This window comes from Micropterus salmoides, unplaced genomic scaffold, assembly GCF_014851395.1.
Source record: "Micropterus salmoides isolate LMB-PRFRI ecotype aquatic unplaced genomic scaffold, ASM1485139v1 Ms_hic_scaffold_3, whole genome shotgun sequence".
NCBI classification, from domain to species: Eukaryota; Metazoa; Chordata; class Actinopteri; order Centrarchiformes; family Centrarchidae; genus Micropterus; species Micropterus salmoides.
In genome coordinates, this window is record NW_024042261.1 from 11,291,893 (window position 1) to 11,310,029 (window position 18,137).

Below are 18,137 nucleotides of genomic sequence, written 5' to 3' on the forward strand. Positions count from 1 at the left end.
TCACATTCCTCTGCACCATATTTGTAAAATCAGCTCTGGGTAGGAAGAACAGTTTGAGCTTCTTAAAACATGAATAACTTAGTGGCAGAGAAAATGCTAATTTCTGACATCCAAATAGGGCAGCTTTATATTAAAATCCCCTGCTGGGACTCACTCAGGGCAGTTACCAGTGGGTGGTCTCATGTAAAATTTACTATGGAGCAGCTACAAAATGTCTGTCCCTCTAGTGCCCCCCTGTGTAGAAATAGAGCATCACAACATGGGCCCAACAACCTATTTTATGCTGCTGCAACTTAAAACAGATCCCACCAGATCTGCTCAAGCCAATAGGCTTAGATTCTTGTAAGGTCTTTGTTTAACTGCGCATGTCTGAAGACTTGCACTGAACTGTAACCTTTACAGACTGCTCAATGGCTCTTACACAAAACTGACTCAAGGCATTACATTGCGTGACAAAACACTGTTTCACACTGAAGGACACTGTTCTGGTGAACACTGCAGATAGTAATCACATAACAATCCCATCATGTGCTAGTTTGCACCTGTTCCAGTACCCACACTCCGATGCCAGATGCTGTACAGAGGCCGTTAGACAAAACTGAAGAACCTGGGCATTTTGTCATCACTGACTGAATGTGTCTTGCTAAGAACTATTTTTTTCATGATGGCGGTTTGGAGGTCCACACAGAGTAATAACAGTGAAGACACATGGGGCAATGCAATTCATCTGTCGCGGCAGCAGAGTCCCTCAGTCAAAACCTCTGCCTGTCCACACCAACACCAGAACAACCTTTTTACTAAACTTATGTGTGTTTCCTTTTAACTAGATTCACACTAAATCACTTTTACAGCATGATAACTTTAAAGTCTGGCTGCAGTGGAAGAGATATGTGCTGTAGAAGTAAATAAAAAAAAAGAGTGTGATCTACAGCTGATGATCACCTCAGAGCCAATGTGTCTTTATTTTCACAACAGCATCATTTTATGTTTATTTACCTCGAGCTTATAATGTTACATCCATCATTTAAAACCCTATTTACTGTTTTGTGCGCTGTAACACAAACATTCGACTACACAGTCCATATACAGATATTCCTGGCCCTGAACTGTCTGTTGCCGCCACACTAACACCACAGATAGTCTGTGAGGCAATTTAGGCTTGTATAATTGGTTTGTGACGGAAATGAGCGCTGCTTCATGGATATTAGTCAGCGATCCATTAGGGCACCGGACATCAGGGACCATGAACCTCAGTTAACTTTGAACTAGAGGTTGTAAGAGAGAGAGAAACTATATGGAAACCCAGGTCTGTATGTACCCGTCACCTGTTACACTGTAAATAGCTTCCTTATTGGTGTTTCTCTGGATAAATCAGCAAGAGGTCAATCTCATGTCTTCTGAGGGAGACAAATGAAGGAGAGAATTACTTAATGGACTGGATATAATCAATAAATGAAGATGAGATGAGAGCAGCTGTATTTCAAAAAAGAAAGAATGGGATCTCATGAAAGTAGCTATCATTTGATGAAACAACACATATGGCCTTCATGCCAGTAGAAGAAAAAGATGTAAATAAAACATATATAGCACTCCAAGTAAAATTTGGCTCAACGTTTTAATCTCTGATTACAAGACAATGATGGGAATGTATTTAGTGCTACTGCAAAGGAAAAAGAGCGCTGCTAATATGATCATCTTTATCATCCAAAGCCACCAAACTCAAATGAAATAGACACTGCTAATACACGGTTTTATGAGTACTGGGAAAACAGGATTAAACAAAAACAACTTCTTACAGTCCCGTTTTACCAAACTGCATAGAATCAGCTACTCCCTGATGTTAATAATCTGTTTAAAAGGGTAAGCAAAACGGCGATACTGTTGATTAGGACACATAAAAGACAAGCAAAAGATTTTACTCTCCTGCTCTAAATATAAACATATCAGAGTAGTACATTTCCCAACATGGGCTAAAATAAAAATAAAATCTAAATTGTATTAATTAAGCCCCAAGTCGGTCTCCGGCTGGGTGAAAAACCAGAAACCCCAATATCTGCAGATTTCAGCCTCACCATCAGATATCGTTTTGGATTATTTAGCAGATTATTCATTATTTGATTGTTATTACCCTTCATGCAAATAAAGCATGAATAGTTATTAGGGAGAGATTAGAAGACAATAAGGGCCTTAAGACATCTGTAGAGACACAAAATCTTTTTTGTTGTCTTTATTTGGACCAGCCTGATTAATGAAAGAAAAAAAAAAAGATTGTCAATTGCTAGATTTCACTGGAAAACGTGTTTAAAATGTAACTGATTATTTCTGAACAGAGAAAATGCCATTAATGTCTCCGGTATGTTACACAGAGAAACTCTCCTTTGACAGAAAGTGTAATTTTCTGACACGTGCCTTTAAAATATCAAAACAGCTCAACGGTCCAGTCTAGTGCAGTTGTATTCATTATATTAAGAGAGCTTTCTGAAGAATCAGTGGATTTATAATAACGTCAGAACGGTAAATCTACATAAGTACACAGGTATTTCCATACATGGGAATGTCTATATTGTGTTGCTACAGATTTTCTTTTCCTATCCATTTCACCATACTGTAGATACAACTGTACGAGTTAGATGCTCTGTAATTAGGCACATTTAATCTCATTAATCCTTGCACATATGGAGTAATCCCTAAAAAACTAACATCAGGGGCTATACTAGAAATGAGAATCCAGATTCCCATGAAGGCACAAATTGCTGTAGCTCCTTTCTGTGCAGAGGCACACACACACACACACAGTAGCTTTTTCCCCAAAAGTCTAAACTGCTTTGTGTTTACCCTTTTGTCCATAATTTCTAGAGGTTCAGAAGACGGTTATGAAGCGGATAAAAACAAAAATCACTTCACGCAGTCGCTACTTTTTTGGAGGGCTTGGCAGAGACAATGTAAGCTGTTGAGATGACTTGATACTCTTTAAAACAGAGAGGTTAAAAACGTTTGAAAAAAAAAAAAAATTAACTTCCACTATTACCCATGTCTCCTTTTAACTTCTCCTGTCATTTTAGCTAACAAGTTGTTTAAATTGAGAATTGAGTGCTGCGTGGCTGTGCAAAAACATAAATGAACAAACAAGGAAGACTACACCTGAGTGCAGCTTTGCAGTTATAACGAGGACTGAGAGGAGTTGTGTCTTCATTTTCCAAAGTCAGTTAAACTCACATCCAGCTTTCCATTTTTCCAGTTGGTTTTGTAGCAGTTTCACTGCTCCAGTGGGGCTGTGGTGAAGGTGATCTATGTTGAGTTTTACCTCATAACTGCTGCAGAATCAGTTACTCAAGAAAAGCATATCAGATGGGAAGCTAAACCTTGGTCAGCACTGATAAAAACACCAGCCCTAGTGCCTTGGTGATGACCATTTTAAGCTTCAAAGCAGCCTGTCTTTTCACGCAAAAGCCAGGCTGATTCTAGTTCTGCCATTTAGTGCTGTATAATCAATCCACCTTGTTCTCTTTGAGCAGCAGTTCCAGGATTCAGTGTTTTTGTGGATCCTCTGAGGAAGCCTATGTGCACTTTGAGAAGTTCTCCTGGTTAAAAAGGCTCACAGACTGTCGGTTCGGGCGTGGCAGCCGTCGCACACTCTGACTGGGTGGTCCCAGCCTCGGGAGGGCACAGGCCGGATGTGTGTGGAGCAGGGACCGCACACACCCTGTCCACAGGCCCTGCAGTGGTGCTTGGACATGGCCGAAGTGAAGATTTTGGAACACTGGTGGCACTGGGTGATGTCCTGGTCTGGCACCCAGTAGTCTGGCCGAGCCACTTCTTTCACAAAACCTGAGGGTAGCGGATTGAACAGAAAATATTTAATTCTATATTTTCGGCAGGGATTGTATATGGTTTTCATTAGAGCTTAAATATCCATATCTGAACAGAACATACTGTGAAATAATATTACATACACTGATGTAAACCTCTTTACAGTATCTGAAGCTTTATTATTGTTTATGGTGTGAATCTCCAAACATCCACTAAATATCTCAGATGGATGGATAGCTTCTAGACCATCAGGTGTGTATTTATGACACATATTTCTTGTAGTTTAGCCATCAAGTCAAAGTGGCCCAGGGGTTCAGTATGCCCCCCTCATTAGCCAGAATTTAGAGTCAAATATTTAATGTTATCAGTACAAATTTGGGCTTTATTGCATCATAGTTCTATCTTCAATCTTAAGCACAGCCATGTGTTGGCAGGATTTCTCTCCCCTCCACAATGTTGCAGATCACTCCCACTTTAGTTTATCTAACAGACATTTTATTTTATTTTGACAAATACTACAAATAACATTTCTGTACTGTAATTAGAATCATGTTAAACAATCATCCGACTAGTCAAATCTGACCAAGAGATAATGTGCAACCAGCTGCAGTGCACCGACTGAATGTGTAACGGTAAAACGCAGCTGCACTCACAGAGAGGGTAGTCCACAGCTGTGGTGACCATGTCCAGTGTGGACTGGGCCACCTCCGTCACCCTGCGAGCTATCAGACCACGAGGCTCCACCTTGCACACTAAAGAAAAGAGGTGTTTATTTGTGTGAGAGACTGAAAGACACAGACGTACAGAACGCAAAGGCAGCAATATAAACATGTTATATGTTGCAGACCCAATCAGTATTTAAAACAATGAATCCTTTTGTCTTCCTACCACACAGTCTGGATTCAGTATCCCATATCCCAGAGGATGCAGAATTCAGACACCTGACTATATAACTACACATTTTACAATAAATCTAGTTGGAGTTAAGTTCTGAAATTACAAATGAGAAGGAAAAAAAGATGCTAGCAAATGAAATGCTTAAGGGCAGCATGGCCTTCATGTTCATTTACCCTATTCTGTATTAATCCATATAATGTAAAATGATCTGTCAATACTTTTTGCTTTATTAAAATTGAACATACACTGCCGGGGTGAAGTTCACTAATTGGTTGGAAGTGTCTTACCCTGGCTGTTAGTGTCAGCTGGCCCTCCCTGTCGGTAGCAGGCCTTACACACCCGGACGGGCCCACTGCCCCAACCTCGTTCTGGCACCGGCATCCTGTGGCTGGAGCAGGGATGGCAGAAACCCTCGCCACATGACCGGCAGTGGTGCTTCCTCTCTGCCTCCTCGAACACCTTCTGACAGCCATGACAGGCCTGAGGAGCACGGGGAGGAGGAGGATTGGATGATGGGAGGAGAGACACGGCAACATTATTATGGCAGCCAATGAGTGAATAATTTGTTCCACAATGTCAAACTTCTGTGTGTTACCATGTTACTTTCACGTGTGGCCTTGTGTGTTTATTGCAACTTTTTTTTACGATTAACAACACAACATAAACACCCCCCTCTCCCTTCCTAAGTCATCATCACCACATATGCAGTAGGCCTTGTTTGTCAACGCAGGGACACTTCCTCCCACAAAATTTAAGACAAGATGAAATAATAACCATAAGCTAGGCAACAAACTGTCCACCAAAGAAATATATAAAAGTGATAACACATTATACATAATATACAACTCTCCACAGAACATTGCTTCTTAGGAACCCTCCAGAAAGCTTAAGTACTTTCCCCATTTTCTAATGCTGACATTCAATCTTGCAAACCGTTTATTTGACCTTTTTTCAAACGCTGCCCACTCTTGGATTGAAGGCACATCCTCATTCCTCCCACCTCTTAGAAGAATCTGTCTGTCTATCATAGAAATAGTTTGGACCCAGCTTCTAATGTGTTCATCTATTCCTTTTAGGATTGAACCATCTCCTAAAACAAATAATCCTGGGCTGAATGGATCCTGGCAATATTCCTGGAAATTGTCACAGGACCAAAAGAATATTTATTACAACCTGAATCCCTGATATCTGAATTGTTGTGTAGTGTTTGTTGTTTGTCTCAGCTTTAGCTCTTCATACTCACAGTGATCTCTGTGTTGGGTCTCCAGTATGGTGGCGCCACCTGGTCAGTGAGCCAGGCAGCGACAGCTTTGGTGGGGCCGGTGCTGTACTCTGACACGGACTGGATCACAAAGTTCATACCATCCAGGACCCTCTGGGCCGCGTTCTGGTGGGTGGCCAGAAAGGTGTCCGACTGGGAGAAGAAAGAGGGATAAAAAAATTCACAATTGAAGGAGAGGTGCAAAGGGTTTCGTAGCGGACAGGTAAAGTCAGGGAGAGGGGGATGAGAGACAGATGGAGAAAATAAGATTGATCTGATAAGGTTGGTCAGTCTAATGTAATAATGGATTTCATGATGTCATGTAGGAAGCAGACACTGTTGTGCAAGCTAACTATGCACAATCTCAACCATCAGATGCCTGAATTATAATTTCGGTACTCAGTTCTTTTGTACTGAAACTATAAACTCAATGAAGATCAGAAGGGTGGAGAACTTACCCCCTCCCAGACATGTTTGACCTCAGATCGCACCACGCCGCTCTCAGGGTCTTGGTTTCCCATCCAGTACTGTCTGCTGCGGTAGATTACACCACAGCTAGCACACTCCAACACATAGCTGAGAGGGAGGAGGGAAGATAACATGAAATGATTGGATGAAATGTGGTAAAAAAGTGTGTGTGTGTGTGTGTATGTGTGTGTGTTACGTACCCTGACCAGGCATACTTGGCCAGTCCAAACCATGGGTTGTCATTGGACGCTGACGTCTTGGGCACGACAATCACCTCTCTGCCTCCTTCATAGCACCTCTGGAGACATAAAACACAGAAAATAATATAGACAAGATATAAAAAATGTTCTTTTTTTATACGAAACCATGTAAGGAATAATTAGAAAAGGGGAACACTCAGGATGAAACAACCAGTACCACTCAGCTGAAACCACGTAAAACAACATCACATTTGAACTAGCTGACGAGGCTGGTGTCAGGAGTCAGTCTTACCTTACAGATAAGGACTTTGTTGTTGTACTGGTGTGAGTACTGGCACAGCCCATCGGCCATGTGGGGGACCCTGTCTTTCAGATGGTTCATTCCATTTTTACAGCGAATGCTGGAGACGAGACAGAAAACCAAACGTTTCAGGCCAGCATGACAGACGTCAGAGTCACTGATGGAGGAGCGTTTTGTAAAAGTCTGAACGATGTGTATTAATCCAGGACTGACTCCTTGCAGAAGCAGAGATGTGACTTCTCTCATAAACAAAACTTCTCCTTTCCAAAAATGTGGAAAAGACATCAAGTTTCATGTGTCCCACAGGGGAGACCGTTAACATCCACAAGAACAACAACAAGTGATTTTTGCTTTAGAAGAATAAATTCCAACTCTGTGAATCAGCCAAAAAAGATTTCTCTTTGTGTGTCTGTTCATGTTTCCATCTGGCAATAAAAGCCTTTAACTGCTGTATGAAAATTCAGAACACTAGGGATGTTCCCTAACTCGAGTACTTTAAGCAAAAAGAGTTGCATTTAGTCAGAAATACTCTGTTTTAAGTAATAATTTGGGTCTACTGGGAATATTGGAAGAAATGCTAAACTATAAAAACTGTATCTGCAATTTTCTAAACGGAGTCAAGAATCAATGACCAGATCTCTGAAGCTCCTAATGCTGAGATTTGACCATGAGGAGCAGATTTCATCCATAACAGAGGGGGGAGCAGGGTTAGATGCCTCCAGAGTGGAAAATACTTTTAGTCTGACCTGTCTCCATGTCTTGAAGGCTGAATGAATAATATTCTTTTAGAAGCAGAGTGATGGACAGTAGTAGTAGTAGTAAGCATCTAGCATAGGAGAACTCAAAGATTTGCAGCCCAGTTATAAAACCAGGAGTGTGATTCAGCCATCCAAAATATATTAAATGTTTTGTTATCTTAAAAAGTAGAAATGATGGATTTGGGAACACAAGTATGCACTGAACAACGTAAGTAATCAGAAGTTTAACTTTGCACAGGTTTAGAGGAGTAAAATGCTTCATCTCTGATTTTTTTATTTTATTTATTAATTTCAGACCCAAAATAATCTCTATGATGGTAAAAAGCTAAAGACAAAAAGAGTGACAGATGACTTACTTGCAGCTGAGACAGACAGCGGAGCAGGTAAAGTACTCGTCTGGGAAGAAGCAGTACAGGGTCATCTTGTCGTCTGACAGTTCTCCACAGAAACGCTCACTTAGGGCCTAAGGAAACATACAAAGGAAGGAGAAGAAGGATAGGAGGGAGGGGAAGTAGGAAACGAGATAAGAGTCGAGTCCAACACGAACAAAGAGCAAAATATTTCTCTAAAATTCTACTTGGTCTCTATTAATCACAGAAGACAATGGTGCATCACTTACTTCCAAAGCATGAAACACTATCCCGGGCTGGCGGGGGGAGCGTGTGTGAGTGTTCTTCACTTGCTGCCTCACGGCCTCTAGCAGCCTGTTGTAGTCAGTGGGAGGCGTGATGGTCTGGGTTCCCACATACTGCACCGAGTTGAAGGCCTCTGTCCCCAAGCCCAGGTCATGAAAGCGCTTCTGGAGCAGCGTGTCGGCATGGCCGCCCACCTTAGAATCTACAACAGAAAGAAAAAGCAAAGACATTTTAGAACAAAGACTTTACTTGTAAAAACTGAGGCGTGTTTTTGAAATCATATCCAGTACATGCTATTGAGTATCTTTCCCTTCCCTACCATGACCGAGCAATTGAGTGTGCGTTGTCTCCTGGAAGACAATAACTGCAGGCCCAAGAGAAGAGAGGGGCACGTCCAGACCACAGCGGCTGGAGAGGGCCTTGAGCTCCGGGGTGAAGTGCTTCAGGTAGGCCCCCGAGGCGTTGCTCAGAAACACAAACATGTCGTTGTGGAGGCGCTCTGCCCGTGTACGATAGACTACGATATCAGACACTGCCAATACCTGGAAAAGAAGGGAGCAGATAAAAAGACTTAAGACAGAAGCAGCAGCATAATCATCTTCAATAAAATAACAGGAGAATGGAATATAGATGTAAGTGTGCAAGGATTAGTTGATAAATTATAGTGTAAGCATAAGGAGAGTTAACAAGGAAGACATCTTAGTCATTCTGAACACACAACATCTTAAAGAGCTGCAGCATGTGACACTCATTAGGTGCATTTTCAATATTATCGAGATGTGATAAAACAAGATTTTCTAATAGCAAAGGCTGCAATTACACTCTGGTCACATGACACCCAAGAGTAAAATAGTCTGCAGACGAAGCATCAACTTTGCACATTACGCTGTATCTTGACTTGTTGTTGTACAATGGCCTTAAGCTTGACATACGCTGGCAATACAGAAACTTTAGTGTCACACAGGAAATGAAAGTAGCACCCGGTAACTTAGTGGTGGTGGGTGAAATCGTCGGGCCATCCGCCACTTTGACGGACAGGAAAAATACACAACAGAAAGACACGTGTAGTAAAGTAAGCGTATTGTGGCGATCTGCGCCTGCGTCCGAAAGAGGCCCAGTCTGTCCGGAGTTACAGCCTTGTTACAGCCAGTGCACTGCTCAGCTGCATCGCAGGCTGCGGGGGAGGAGGGGGACTCCGGTGTTGTCGGAGAATTACTAAGCTTGTCTATTAAACACGAGAGGCAACACTTGGTTTTATTTTCATTGGCCAACTTTTGAATTGAACCTCAAACTGAGTATTTTTTGTTTGCTTACTGGGATAAAGAAAGATGGACTCCTAGGAGATTATAGCTGAGATAAGGATTCAATAATTGGTGGTTGAACTGTGGGTTTTGCATGAGCGCTTACTGGATAACTAGTGAGTTAGTTTTTCTTGTGATCTGTAGGTAGGCCGACCTGATGATATTATATCATATTATTTAATGCCGTGACTTGACTCTCAAATGATCTTTCTCATATTATTAAAATTTGATATTTCTTCTACACCATAGCTCATAATAATAATTCATTTAATTCATGTATCACCTAATTTCATCATAACACAGGCCTGACTCACAAGAAAGAACAGTGTAAGTTTAATTTTGCTAATACTGTGTCGGTCACACTATACACTGATTTACTGCTTGTCCATTTTGAATAATACAGAAGGTAAAGAGCTTAAGAATCAATCGCATATTAAATCGCAATAAGGGTAAAAAAAAATCACAATTAGATTATTTTCCAAAATCGTTCAGCCCTACTCTACAGTTTGTTTAACACACAGTAGCTGGTGAATCCGCATAATTTACATTGCATCTCACTCTTTTACCAGCCAATAAATCTACATGGACATGTGTGTCCATAGCCCTCTCACACCTGCGTGCTGATGCTGTCAGCATCACCTGGTCCTGGAGCAACACTGAGCTGGGACAGAGAACTGGGGCTCTGGAGACACTACAATGCAATTTAAGATTTATTAAGAAAGGTATAGAGCCTAAATTCTTCTTTTTTTAAATTTTTTTCATTTTTAACCTTTATTTATTCAGGGGAGCTTCACTGAGAGGAAGCCTCTCTTATCCAGGAAGGCCATGATCACATTCACACCTGAAAGCTGCCCAGTACAACCACAGCCTGGTCTGCTGGCCACTAAGCAGCTCCACTGGAGCTGCTGGGGTTATAGGGCACCTCGGTGGTGGTACATGAGGGAGGGCAAGCACTGCTTGGCTTACCTTCCACACCCAGAACCTTGAACCGGTGACCTCCCGGTCACAAGCTCGCTTCTCTACCTTTGGGATCTAACCCAAATGATTATTAGCTACCTATTAAATTGTCTGAGTACAAAAATCCACTAGTCATGACCAGAATGTACCAGCACCAGAACTGTACACAGTGTTACGTGAAGACAGAGTAGTTTTATGTTGGACATTTTGTGTCCAACCAGCGACAACTAAAATTACCTTTAGCAGTAACCGCATTCTCTGATTCTGATTGGCTGCAGCCCCCAACAGGCCCTCAGTATCCAGGGCAACCAGGCTGAGGGTGGGGTCATACGCGGCCCACACTCCCACCGTACAGGAGCTTGGGGACTTGGAGGTGTAGAACACGCTCTCACCGCCGAATAGGATGTGGTTGAGGGTGTGGGACTTGCCATCGCCCGTATTGCCAAAGATGGAGATGACCTTGACTCCTGCCACGTCCCCACATCCGAGTCGCTCCACAAACTCAGACTCATCGCGGACCTGGAGGGAGAACACCAAGAGGAGAGTTGTTTGTGGACAGAGGATAGATTGCTGGGCTATCTTAACATGATTTCATTGGCTCCCCTGCTGACTTCATTGAATCAAGGAAAAACCTTATTGAATTTGTGTGAACAATTCATACTTTGGTGACAAGGAACTGAACTGGGTTATAAGTGTTTTATTATCTATGACTCTTAACATTCAGTTCAGGTAACCAACCTTTGAAATTAAATCTTCGTTAACAGGACAACAATGAGAGTGCACTCATCCCAGAATATGTGAAAAATAATAATTATGGCCTGCACTATGATCTGCTGCAACAACAGCGCGATGAGAGGCTGCCTCCTTGCGGGTCAGCTGTGCTTCATGACTCACCAGGGGTTTTCCCAGAGACAAACCCGTTTGCTGCTCTGCCTCTATCAGGTGTAGTTTATGTCTATTTTTTCGTTGAGCCCCTTGTAAGCAGGAAACATATATGTAGGCGAAGATGATGGATGTCACGGCTAAAAGCGACTTATTCGTACTCTGATAACTGGTGGAGAGAAGGAAAGACATCTGGCACACTTTGCTGAGTTAAAAACAACAAACCCTGCTTTAGCTCGGTGTTTTGTCGGCTAAACTGACTCATATATCAACACTGCAACTGTAAGCAACAGATGGTTATTGGCCTTCACTACAATGTGTGTGGTCTTCCTCTTCTTAGCCTAGCAGCTACACGTTAGCAGCCGCTAGCTCAGTTGACGTTAGCTAACTTTACCTGCAGGTTTTCTTGTTCGTCCACCAGCAGGAAGCTCGAGACACCGTCTGGACGCTCCTCTGCCTTCACTGGACTGATCGATATACTCTCCATTTCTTTCATCAGTATTTCGGACATCGTTCTTTAATTACTTAAAGCCCGTGTGTGGCAACGCAAGGCAAAACGAAACTTCAACATGACTCCTGTTTGTCTGTCAATCACAACAACAGCGCGTGTACTGCTGACGCTGCGCGAGGGGGAGGAGCCACGGGGGCACGCAGGCAGTGACGTAGGACGCATTAGCAGTGCGTTTGGTCCAGCGTCTTGTCCGGTACATCAGCACCACCCTGTGGGCAAAGCGCAGAACAGCACAGGAGCTTTCATTCAACTAACTTCAGAAATAAGTGCGATAAGAAATCATAAATTTAGATGAGATCACAAATCTGCACTAGTGTAAAGTTTAGACGATTATGCAAACCAAACACAATACCAGTCAAGTTTGTTCAACTACCTGAAGCTGAAAAGGATGTATTTTTTTTTTTTTTTTAAACAGCAACCAAATCATAATCACAGCAATACACATGGAATCAAAGTTTCCACTGAACTTGCAGAGCGTGTTATACTGGAGCAGTGCTGCCATGTTAGAGCTGCTTGCTAATGTTCATTAAATATTTGTTAGCACAGATCTATAAATATCACATGTCACTGAATGGCTTCAGAGCGGCGCCACTGCTGCTAACATGACATGGAGAAAGAAATTCCAGCATTGCTGTTCTAACAGTCCTGGCTGAGCTCCATCCTTCCTTCCTTGCTTCCTTCCTTACCTTCAAGTATAATATTAATGTAGGGGACAGTTCAAACACCAATAGGCTAGTTGAATAACAATACCCTACAAGTATTCAGGCCTATATAAAATAATGATACAAGATCCAGGCAAGGAGGTATGCAAGCAGGGAGAGAGAGCAGATGGAAAGGAAGTGAAGAATTAATTAAGGAAGGGAGGAATAAAAGATGTAGGGGTGGAGAGGGTCCCAGCCTTTCTCCGGGCTCAACCATGAGAGACAAATGTCTGAAAGAATCAATTATAGGCCGACTCCCAACTCATCGCCCCTGATTAATGAATAATTAACGCTGTTCAGAGCAAGGCTACCTTGAAAACATAAGATTAACCAAGGGTCTATCAACAAGTCTAATGCAAGCCTTATGTAGACACAGTGTCTCTTAATGTGCCCTCAAATAGGAGATAGTATAAACTTATTACTGAGGGTAATGGCATACAATTTAATATACTGTCCAACTTTGCTTTAGTAGATTAGAGTTGACCACCTTTATATGTTGACTGCATCTTTTAGGCAAATTCAGTAGTGCTTTAATGTTTTTTGTTCTTGTACCTGGTCTGTAGCCTACACACATATTCACCTGCTCCCCATTGGCATACATGCAAAGAAAAAAATAATGATGAATATCATTGTTTTTTGTTATTCTCTATAGTTCTTCCTATAATAGCCTACACAAACAAGTAAGGTAAATTACCTGGCCTATGGCTCATCAAATGTACACGCATATTCACTTGCTGTCTCTGCACAAATGTATTAATGATTTCTTAAAATGATTTTCTCTTTGAAATGTATTCATCATCAGCCTTTAGTGTGCAATGCACCCATCAAGTTGCCACTTGTATGATATGATATAGTTTGGGGACTAGCCCGTGCAGATTCACATCCATCACCGCCAACCAGACAAGGCAACAGTGCATAAGAGAAACTGGCATCCTCAGACTGACTGACAGTCCTGCAACCCAACCTTGACATAACTGTAGACGTTTTTTTTTTGTTTTTTTTTTTACATGAATTCGGAACTGGGGGATGGCTTTGCACTTACAAGTCCGAGGCGGGACTGTGGTCCACTTAAACCGCTATCCGCGCTGGTACTTGTAGTGCGCTCCTCCTCTGCATGTCTCATGTTGACATGCGTAAAAAACTACACTTCCCCAAAGCTGTCACAGAGCGCTCCCGCCTCTTATTGGCTGCTCGCTCCAGCCGCAGCCCCAGAGAATGAATGAAATTGAAATAGCTGCTACATTACATGTACAATACCGGGCTCTGCAGTGTTGCATTCTATCATACTATATCAAAATGGCCACAGCGGTACAGAACCCCCTCAAATCGTAAGTAGGCTACTACACATTTCCTAAGCGTTTGCGGTTTTTGTATTTGTGCATGCTGTCAGTGCAATTTAGGACCCTTAAATTCCCAGATATTTCTCAGCATGATTACCAATGTATGCAATGCATACAGCAGAGATAGAGATAATGTCAGCGGATGCGAACCCTAAAAAAAAGTTAAATTTGAAGCTGACGGGGGTTTCGGATTTTTTGGCATGAGGGGATTATTGTGCGCTCCGATGCAATTCATATAATTATTTCCCCGAGCCAACAGCAGCGTGTGTGCAGGGATATGGAGGAATGCTGGAGGTAGATTTGGGTGACCCGGTATGTCCCTTGCCAGCGTAGCCAGCCAAGATCACGGTCAAAGCCAGGCTGGAGTGGCAGGGAGCTTAGATGGTTTTACAGTACCTGTGTGCACATTTTTGGACAGAAAGGGGATAAACAGGTAGGCAGAATGAAGCTCACCGCTCGGGTTTTAGGCTGCAGTGTTACCTTTACTGCCGGACCTCTTGGAGATATTTTGGCTGAGGTAAATACGCCGGTGTAGCCTACGGCTTAAACTCCGGGACTTGCTTTCATCTTCAGCACCTATAATACCATCTAAATTGCAATCTGGCGCTTTACACTTTATGGACATTTATTCCCACTAATGGGTCTTTAATGGATGGATTTCCCGTTAAGTTTCTCCTGTATAGATCGCCTTTGTGCAGGTTTTTGGGGGGTCTTTTTGTTTTTCTGAGACTGCTTTCAGCGGAATGCAGACGCCTGCTGCCCGCTTGGGCTTCCGGCCAAAAAGGTGGCTGATGTGCGTCTGTCAGCGGGTACTTACAGGGTACCCCCCCCCCCCCCCCAACACACAATAGCTCCAATATAAACATACAACCGAGGAGTGTTTGAGCACACAAAAGGTCCAGGCTAGGCAAATTTCAAACAAAGAAAAGAGTCATAGACTTGTGTGCAAAAAGAGGGAAGCATATCGGATGCTACACAGGTTTCACCTGAGCAGGGATTTGGGATATTGACTGTCTGTCTGCCTCTCTGCCTGTCTGTCTGTCGGTTGTCAGCCTTTCTGAGATGCATGCAGACACAGGCGACATTTCATGCATTTCCATTAAGGACTGCCCTGTACGTGCCTGCTCTGAAGAGCACTTCACTGGAGAGAGGAAACTGGAATGGTACTGACTGGGAAACTGTGTGCAGCCCTGATTGACCGTGGTGCTATTTTAGTATTTTGGCCAAATGCATTTTATTCATACTACAGCATACACCCCAGTTATAGTGAAATAAAGATGTAAAATTAAGTTAAATGGGATCCAGTTATGTGAATGGACAGGTGGACTGGATGGAGGCTGTAATGTGGGACCTTTGAGCTCAGAGCTCCCTCTCCTCTCCTCCCCTCTCCTCCGCTTCCTCCTCTATGGGATGCTAATCCAGGCAGAGCCAAAGTGTACACAGATTGCTCCCAGAGGCCCTCACTGACACCATGTCAAGGGGATTAAATTGACAGATTTGCATGAAATATATATACAGATGTACCAGGACAGAGAGGGAGAGGAGTTTGAGGTAGTAGGAAGAGGATAAGGAAATAGGACAAGGAGTAGAAACTAAATGGTTAAAAACAGGCTCAGGGCCAGTAATTAATGAACTAGAGTCCAATTTTCAATGGTGGTCTTACATTGATTTTTAAGTGCTTAAAGTTAGACAAAAGAGGAAAAAGAAGACGGGAAAAAGAAGACGGAAAAAAGCAGCGAAGTCGTCGCTGTCAGATCTAGACCTGCAGGGATGCTGGCACACTGTTTCACAACAGCATGACTCTGATCTGCAGAAATAAAGCTGAATGTATTTATTACACAGGGCCACAGCAGTCAACGCTGCCTTTAACATGTCACCAACTGCATAAATGCCACCGCCACGCAGTGTGGGTTTAACTTACGTTCCAGTTACCACACTGCGATTGGCTTTTAAACTGCCCTGGTAATTAACATGTCTACAAACAAACTGTTTGAGGCATACACATTAGAGGCCTATCCAGTAAAATGGGCCAACCAACAAGCAAAATGTGGTTCAATGTCGACCCTAATAGGGTGGCTGGCTGTGTGCTGGAGACAGTGCATGTTGTGTCCATAAATGTCCTTAAACTTTGTTGAATGTCAGCAGTTAATTAGAATTAATTCAGTGGATGTTAATTCTGTGTGAAGCATTTACAATCGTTGCCCGTTGCCCAGCCAAGTGTGGACTTGCAGATGCAGTGTTACAGACAGCTGATGTGTGTGTGCGGAAGTACAGGGTTCATTTGTGTGTGAAGGCAAATCAGTGGAGGAGAGCAGCTAGCCCCAATCTACTGGGCATTTCCCCACCAGCCCTCTCTCCGTCTATCTCTCAGATGGATTAGAGACTCGTTTAATCTCTGGTTCTCTCCTTCTCCTCTGCTTTCCTGTCCATCTCCCTCCCTCTTATTCCCTCTCTTTCCTCCTATCACCTCTGCTGCCCCGTCTTCCACGTTCCCTGCCTCCTCCTTCATCACTTTCTCCATCCATCACTCTTTTCGCCATCTCCCCTTTTGTTCAGCCATTTCCTTTCGGTCTCGGTCGCTCTTCTCTCTTCCATTTTCCTTCTTTTCGGCCTCAAACCATCTGAGCCCTCCAGGACGCTTACCCTCAACCCCCCACCCTCCACCGAGGTTCTCTACATTGTGAATCAAGGCATGTCACCACTTTAATATTCAGCAAAAAAAACACTGAAGGAAATTCTCCATGCAGTTTGGCAGATCCCTTTAAATCTTTTTGGATAGCTTATTCCTAGGAGTTCCTTTAGAGGGATTTACTAGATTTTGACTATCTACTGGCAGAACGTGTTAATATTTTACTTCTATCTTTGTGTTATGTTGGTTACAAAGAAGATATGAATATCCTACCTCCAAATGGTTCAGTTCTGATGTTACCTGCATATGAAGTAGATTGCAATTAAATTAAAGGTGTTTGAATTTGTCAAAATGGCAGCTGATGTGGCGTATATTTCAGGGATATTACTTCTTTGTGCTGGTTAGAGGGGGAGATGTAGATAATAGCGTGCAGTGGTACTGCCAGTGGTTGTGGCAGGGCCTATATAATATTATTTCTGCCCTGCCTGACTGAGCGGCGCTAAATGAGTTCCATGTAATAACCGGCTCTGTGTGCAAACAGCCCCACGTGATGGTTGAAACCACAGCCTGAGCATCCATTTCTAGATCTTTCTTCCTCTTTCAATCTCTCCCTTTCATTCCCTCACTCGCTCATTTGTGCGGTATCACCCGTGTGGATGGAGGCAAAGAAATACACAGCCACACATACACACAGTGGGAAACACACAGTTGCACTCTCTCATTCCCTTTCTTGCTCTCAGTTTTTTCTTCATTCGTATGGAGTGAGCCTGGGGTCTGATGTTTTTAAGGGTATTTCTTTTTTCGAGTTATTCCTTTCATCATCCCCTTATTTATACTTTCTATCTGTTTTACTTTTTTGAGAATACAGGATAGTGTGAGACTGAGAGGAAGAGAGAGACATAGATAAGTATTTTTAGCTCTGTGACCTATTTCTCCAGTGCTACCTAACTGACTGTCAGTCAGCTCCACTGCTTTGGGACCTCGCGTGACTTCCAGCCAGGAATTTTGGAATTTGTAGTTTTGTTTGGTTGCAACTTGCAGCCCAAATGCAAAATGTGTGGTGGGAGAAGGAGAGAGTAAATCAACCCAAAACTCTCCTCTTGTCCCCTCAGCATTATGTCTTCTCTCTTGTCATTCCCAATTTATATTATTCCCAGTGTCTGTGCGTGTCCAGTGGATCCCTATCAGGAGTTGTCGAGGGTGGAGTCAACACAAACCAATGGCTGCTTCCCTCTGCAGCACTTTAATAAGGATGCAGACTGGGGTGGGGGGCTAAACACACACACACACACACACACACACACACACACACACACACACACACACACACACATGCACACACACACTTGGTGTGCACTCACACATGCACACCAAGATACAGAGGTAGGGAATCCATCGCCATAATAAGAGGCCAAGTGCAGTGGTGATAAATCTCACCTGAAGGAGCTGTTTGGAGGCAGATTGCCTTACCCTGATGTACTGCCCT

At 43.0% G+C, this 18,137-nt stretch overlaps 2 protein-coding genes across 2 annotated transcripts in view; one reads left to right on the forward strand and one right to left on the reverse strand.

Moving 5' to 3' along the window:
• Positions 1-1,596: 1,596 nt before the first annotated feature.
• On the reverse strand, positions 1,597-11,981 carry si:ch211-11n16.2 (zinc finger FYVE domain-containing protein 1). Its single transcript, XM_038692957.1, has 12 exons — positions 11,865-11,981; positions 10,826-11,107; positions 8,650-8,872; positions 8,315-8,532; positions 8,052-8,158; positions 6,929-7,037; positions 6,637-6,734; positions 6,427-6,544; positions 5,951-6,121; positions 4,995-5,187; positions 4,464-4,562; positions 1,597-3,828 (listed from the first exon to the last, which is right to left on the reverse strand). Exons 1-12 carry the CDS (start codon positions 11,979-11,981, stop codon positions 3,596-3,598), a joined length of 1,968 nt encoding a protein of 655 aa, XP_038548885.1. The 3' UTR covers positions 1,597-3,595.
• Positions 11,982-13,803: 1,822 nt separating this feature from the next.
• dpf1 (D4, zinc and double PHD fingers family 1) overlaps positions 13,804-18,137 on the forward strand; it is a 39,503-nt gene continuing 35,169 nt past the window's right edge. Inside the window, 2 exon segments of the mRNA XM_038692218.1 lie at positions 13,804-13,818; positions 13,820-14,010. Coding sequence (XP_038548146.1) covers positions 13,804-13,818; positions 13,820-14,010 — 206 coding nt within the window.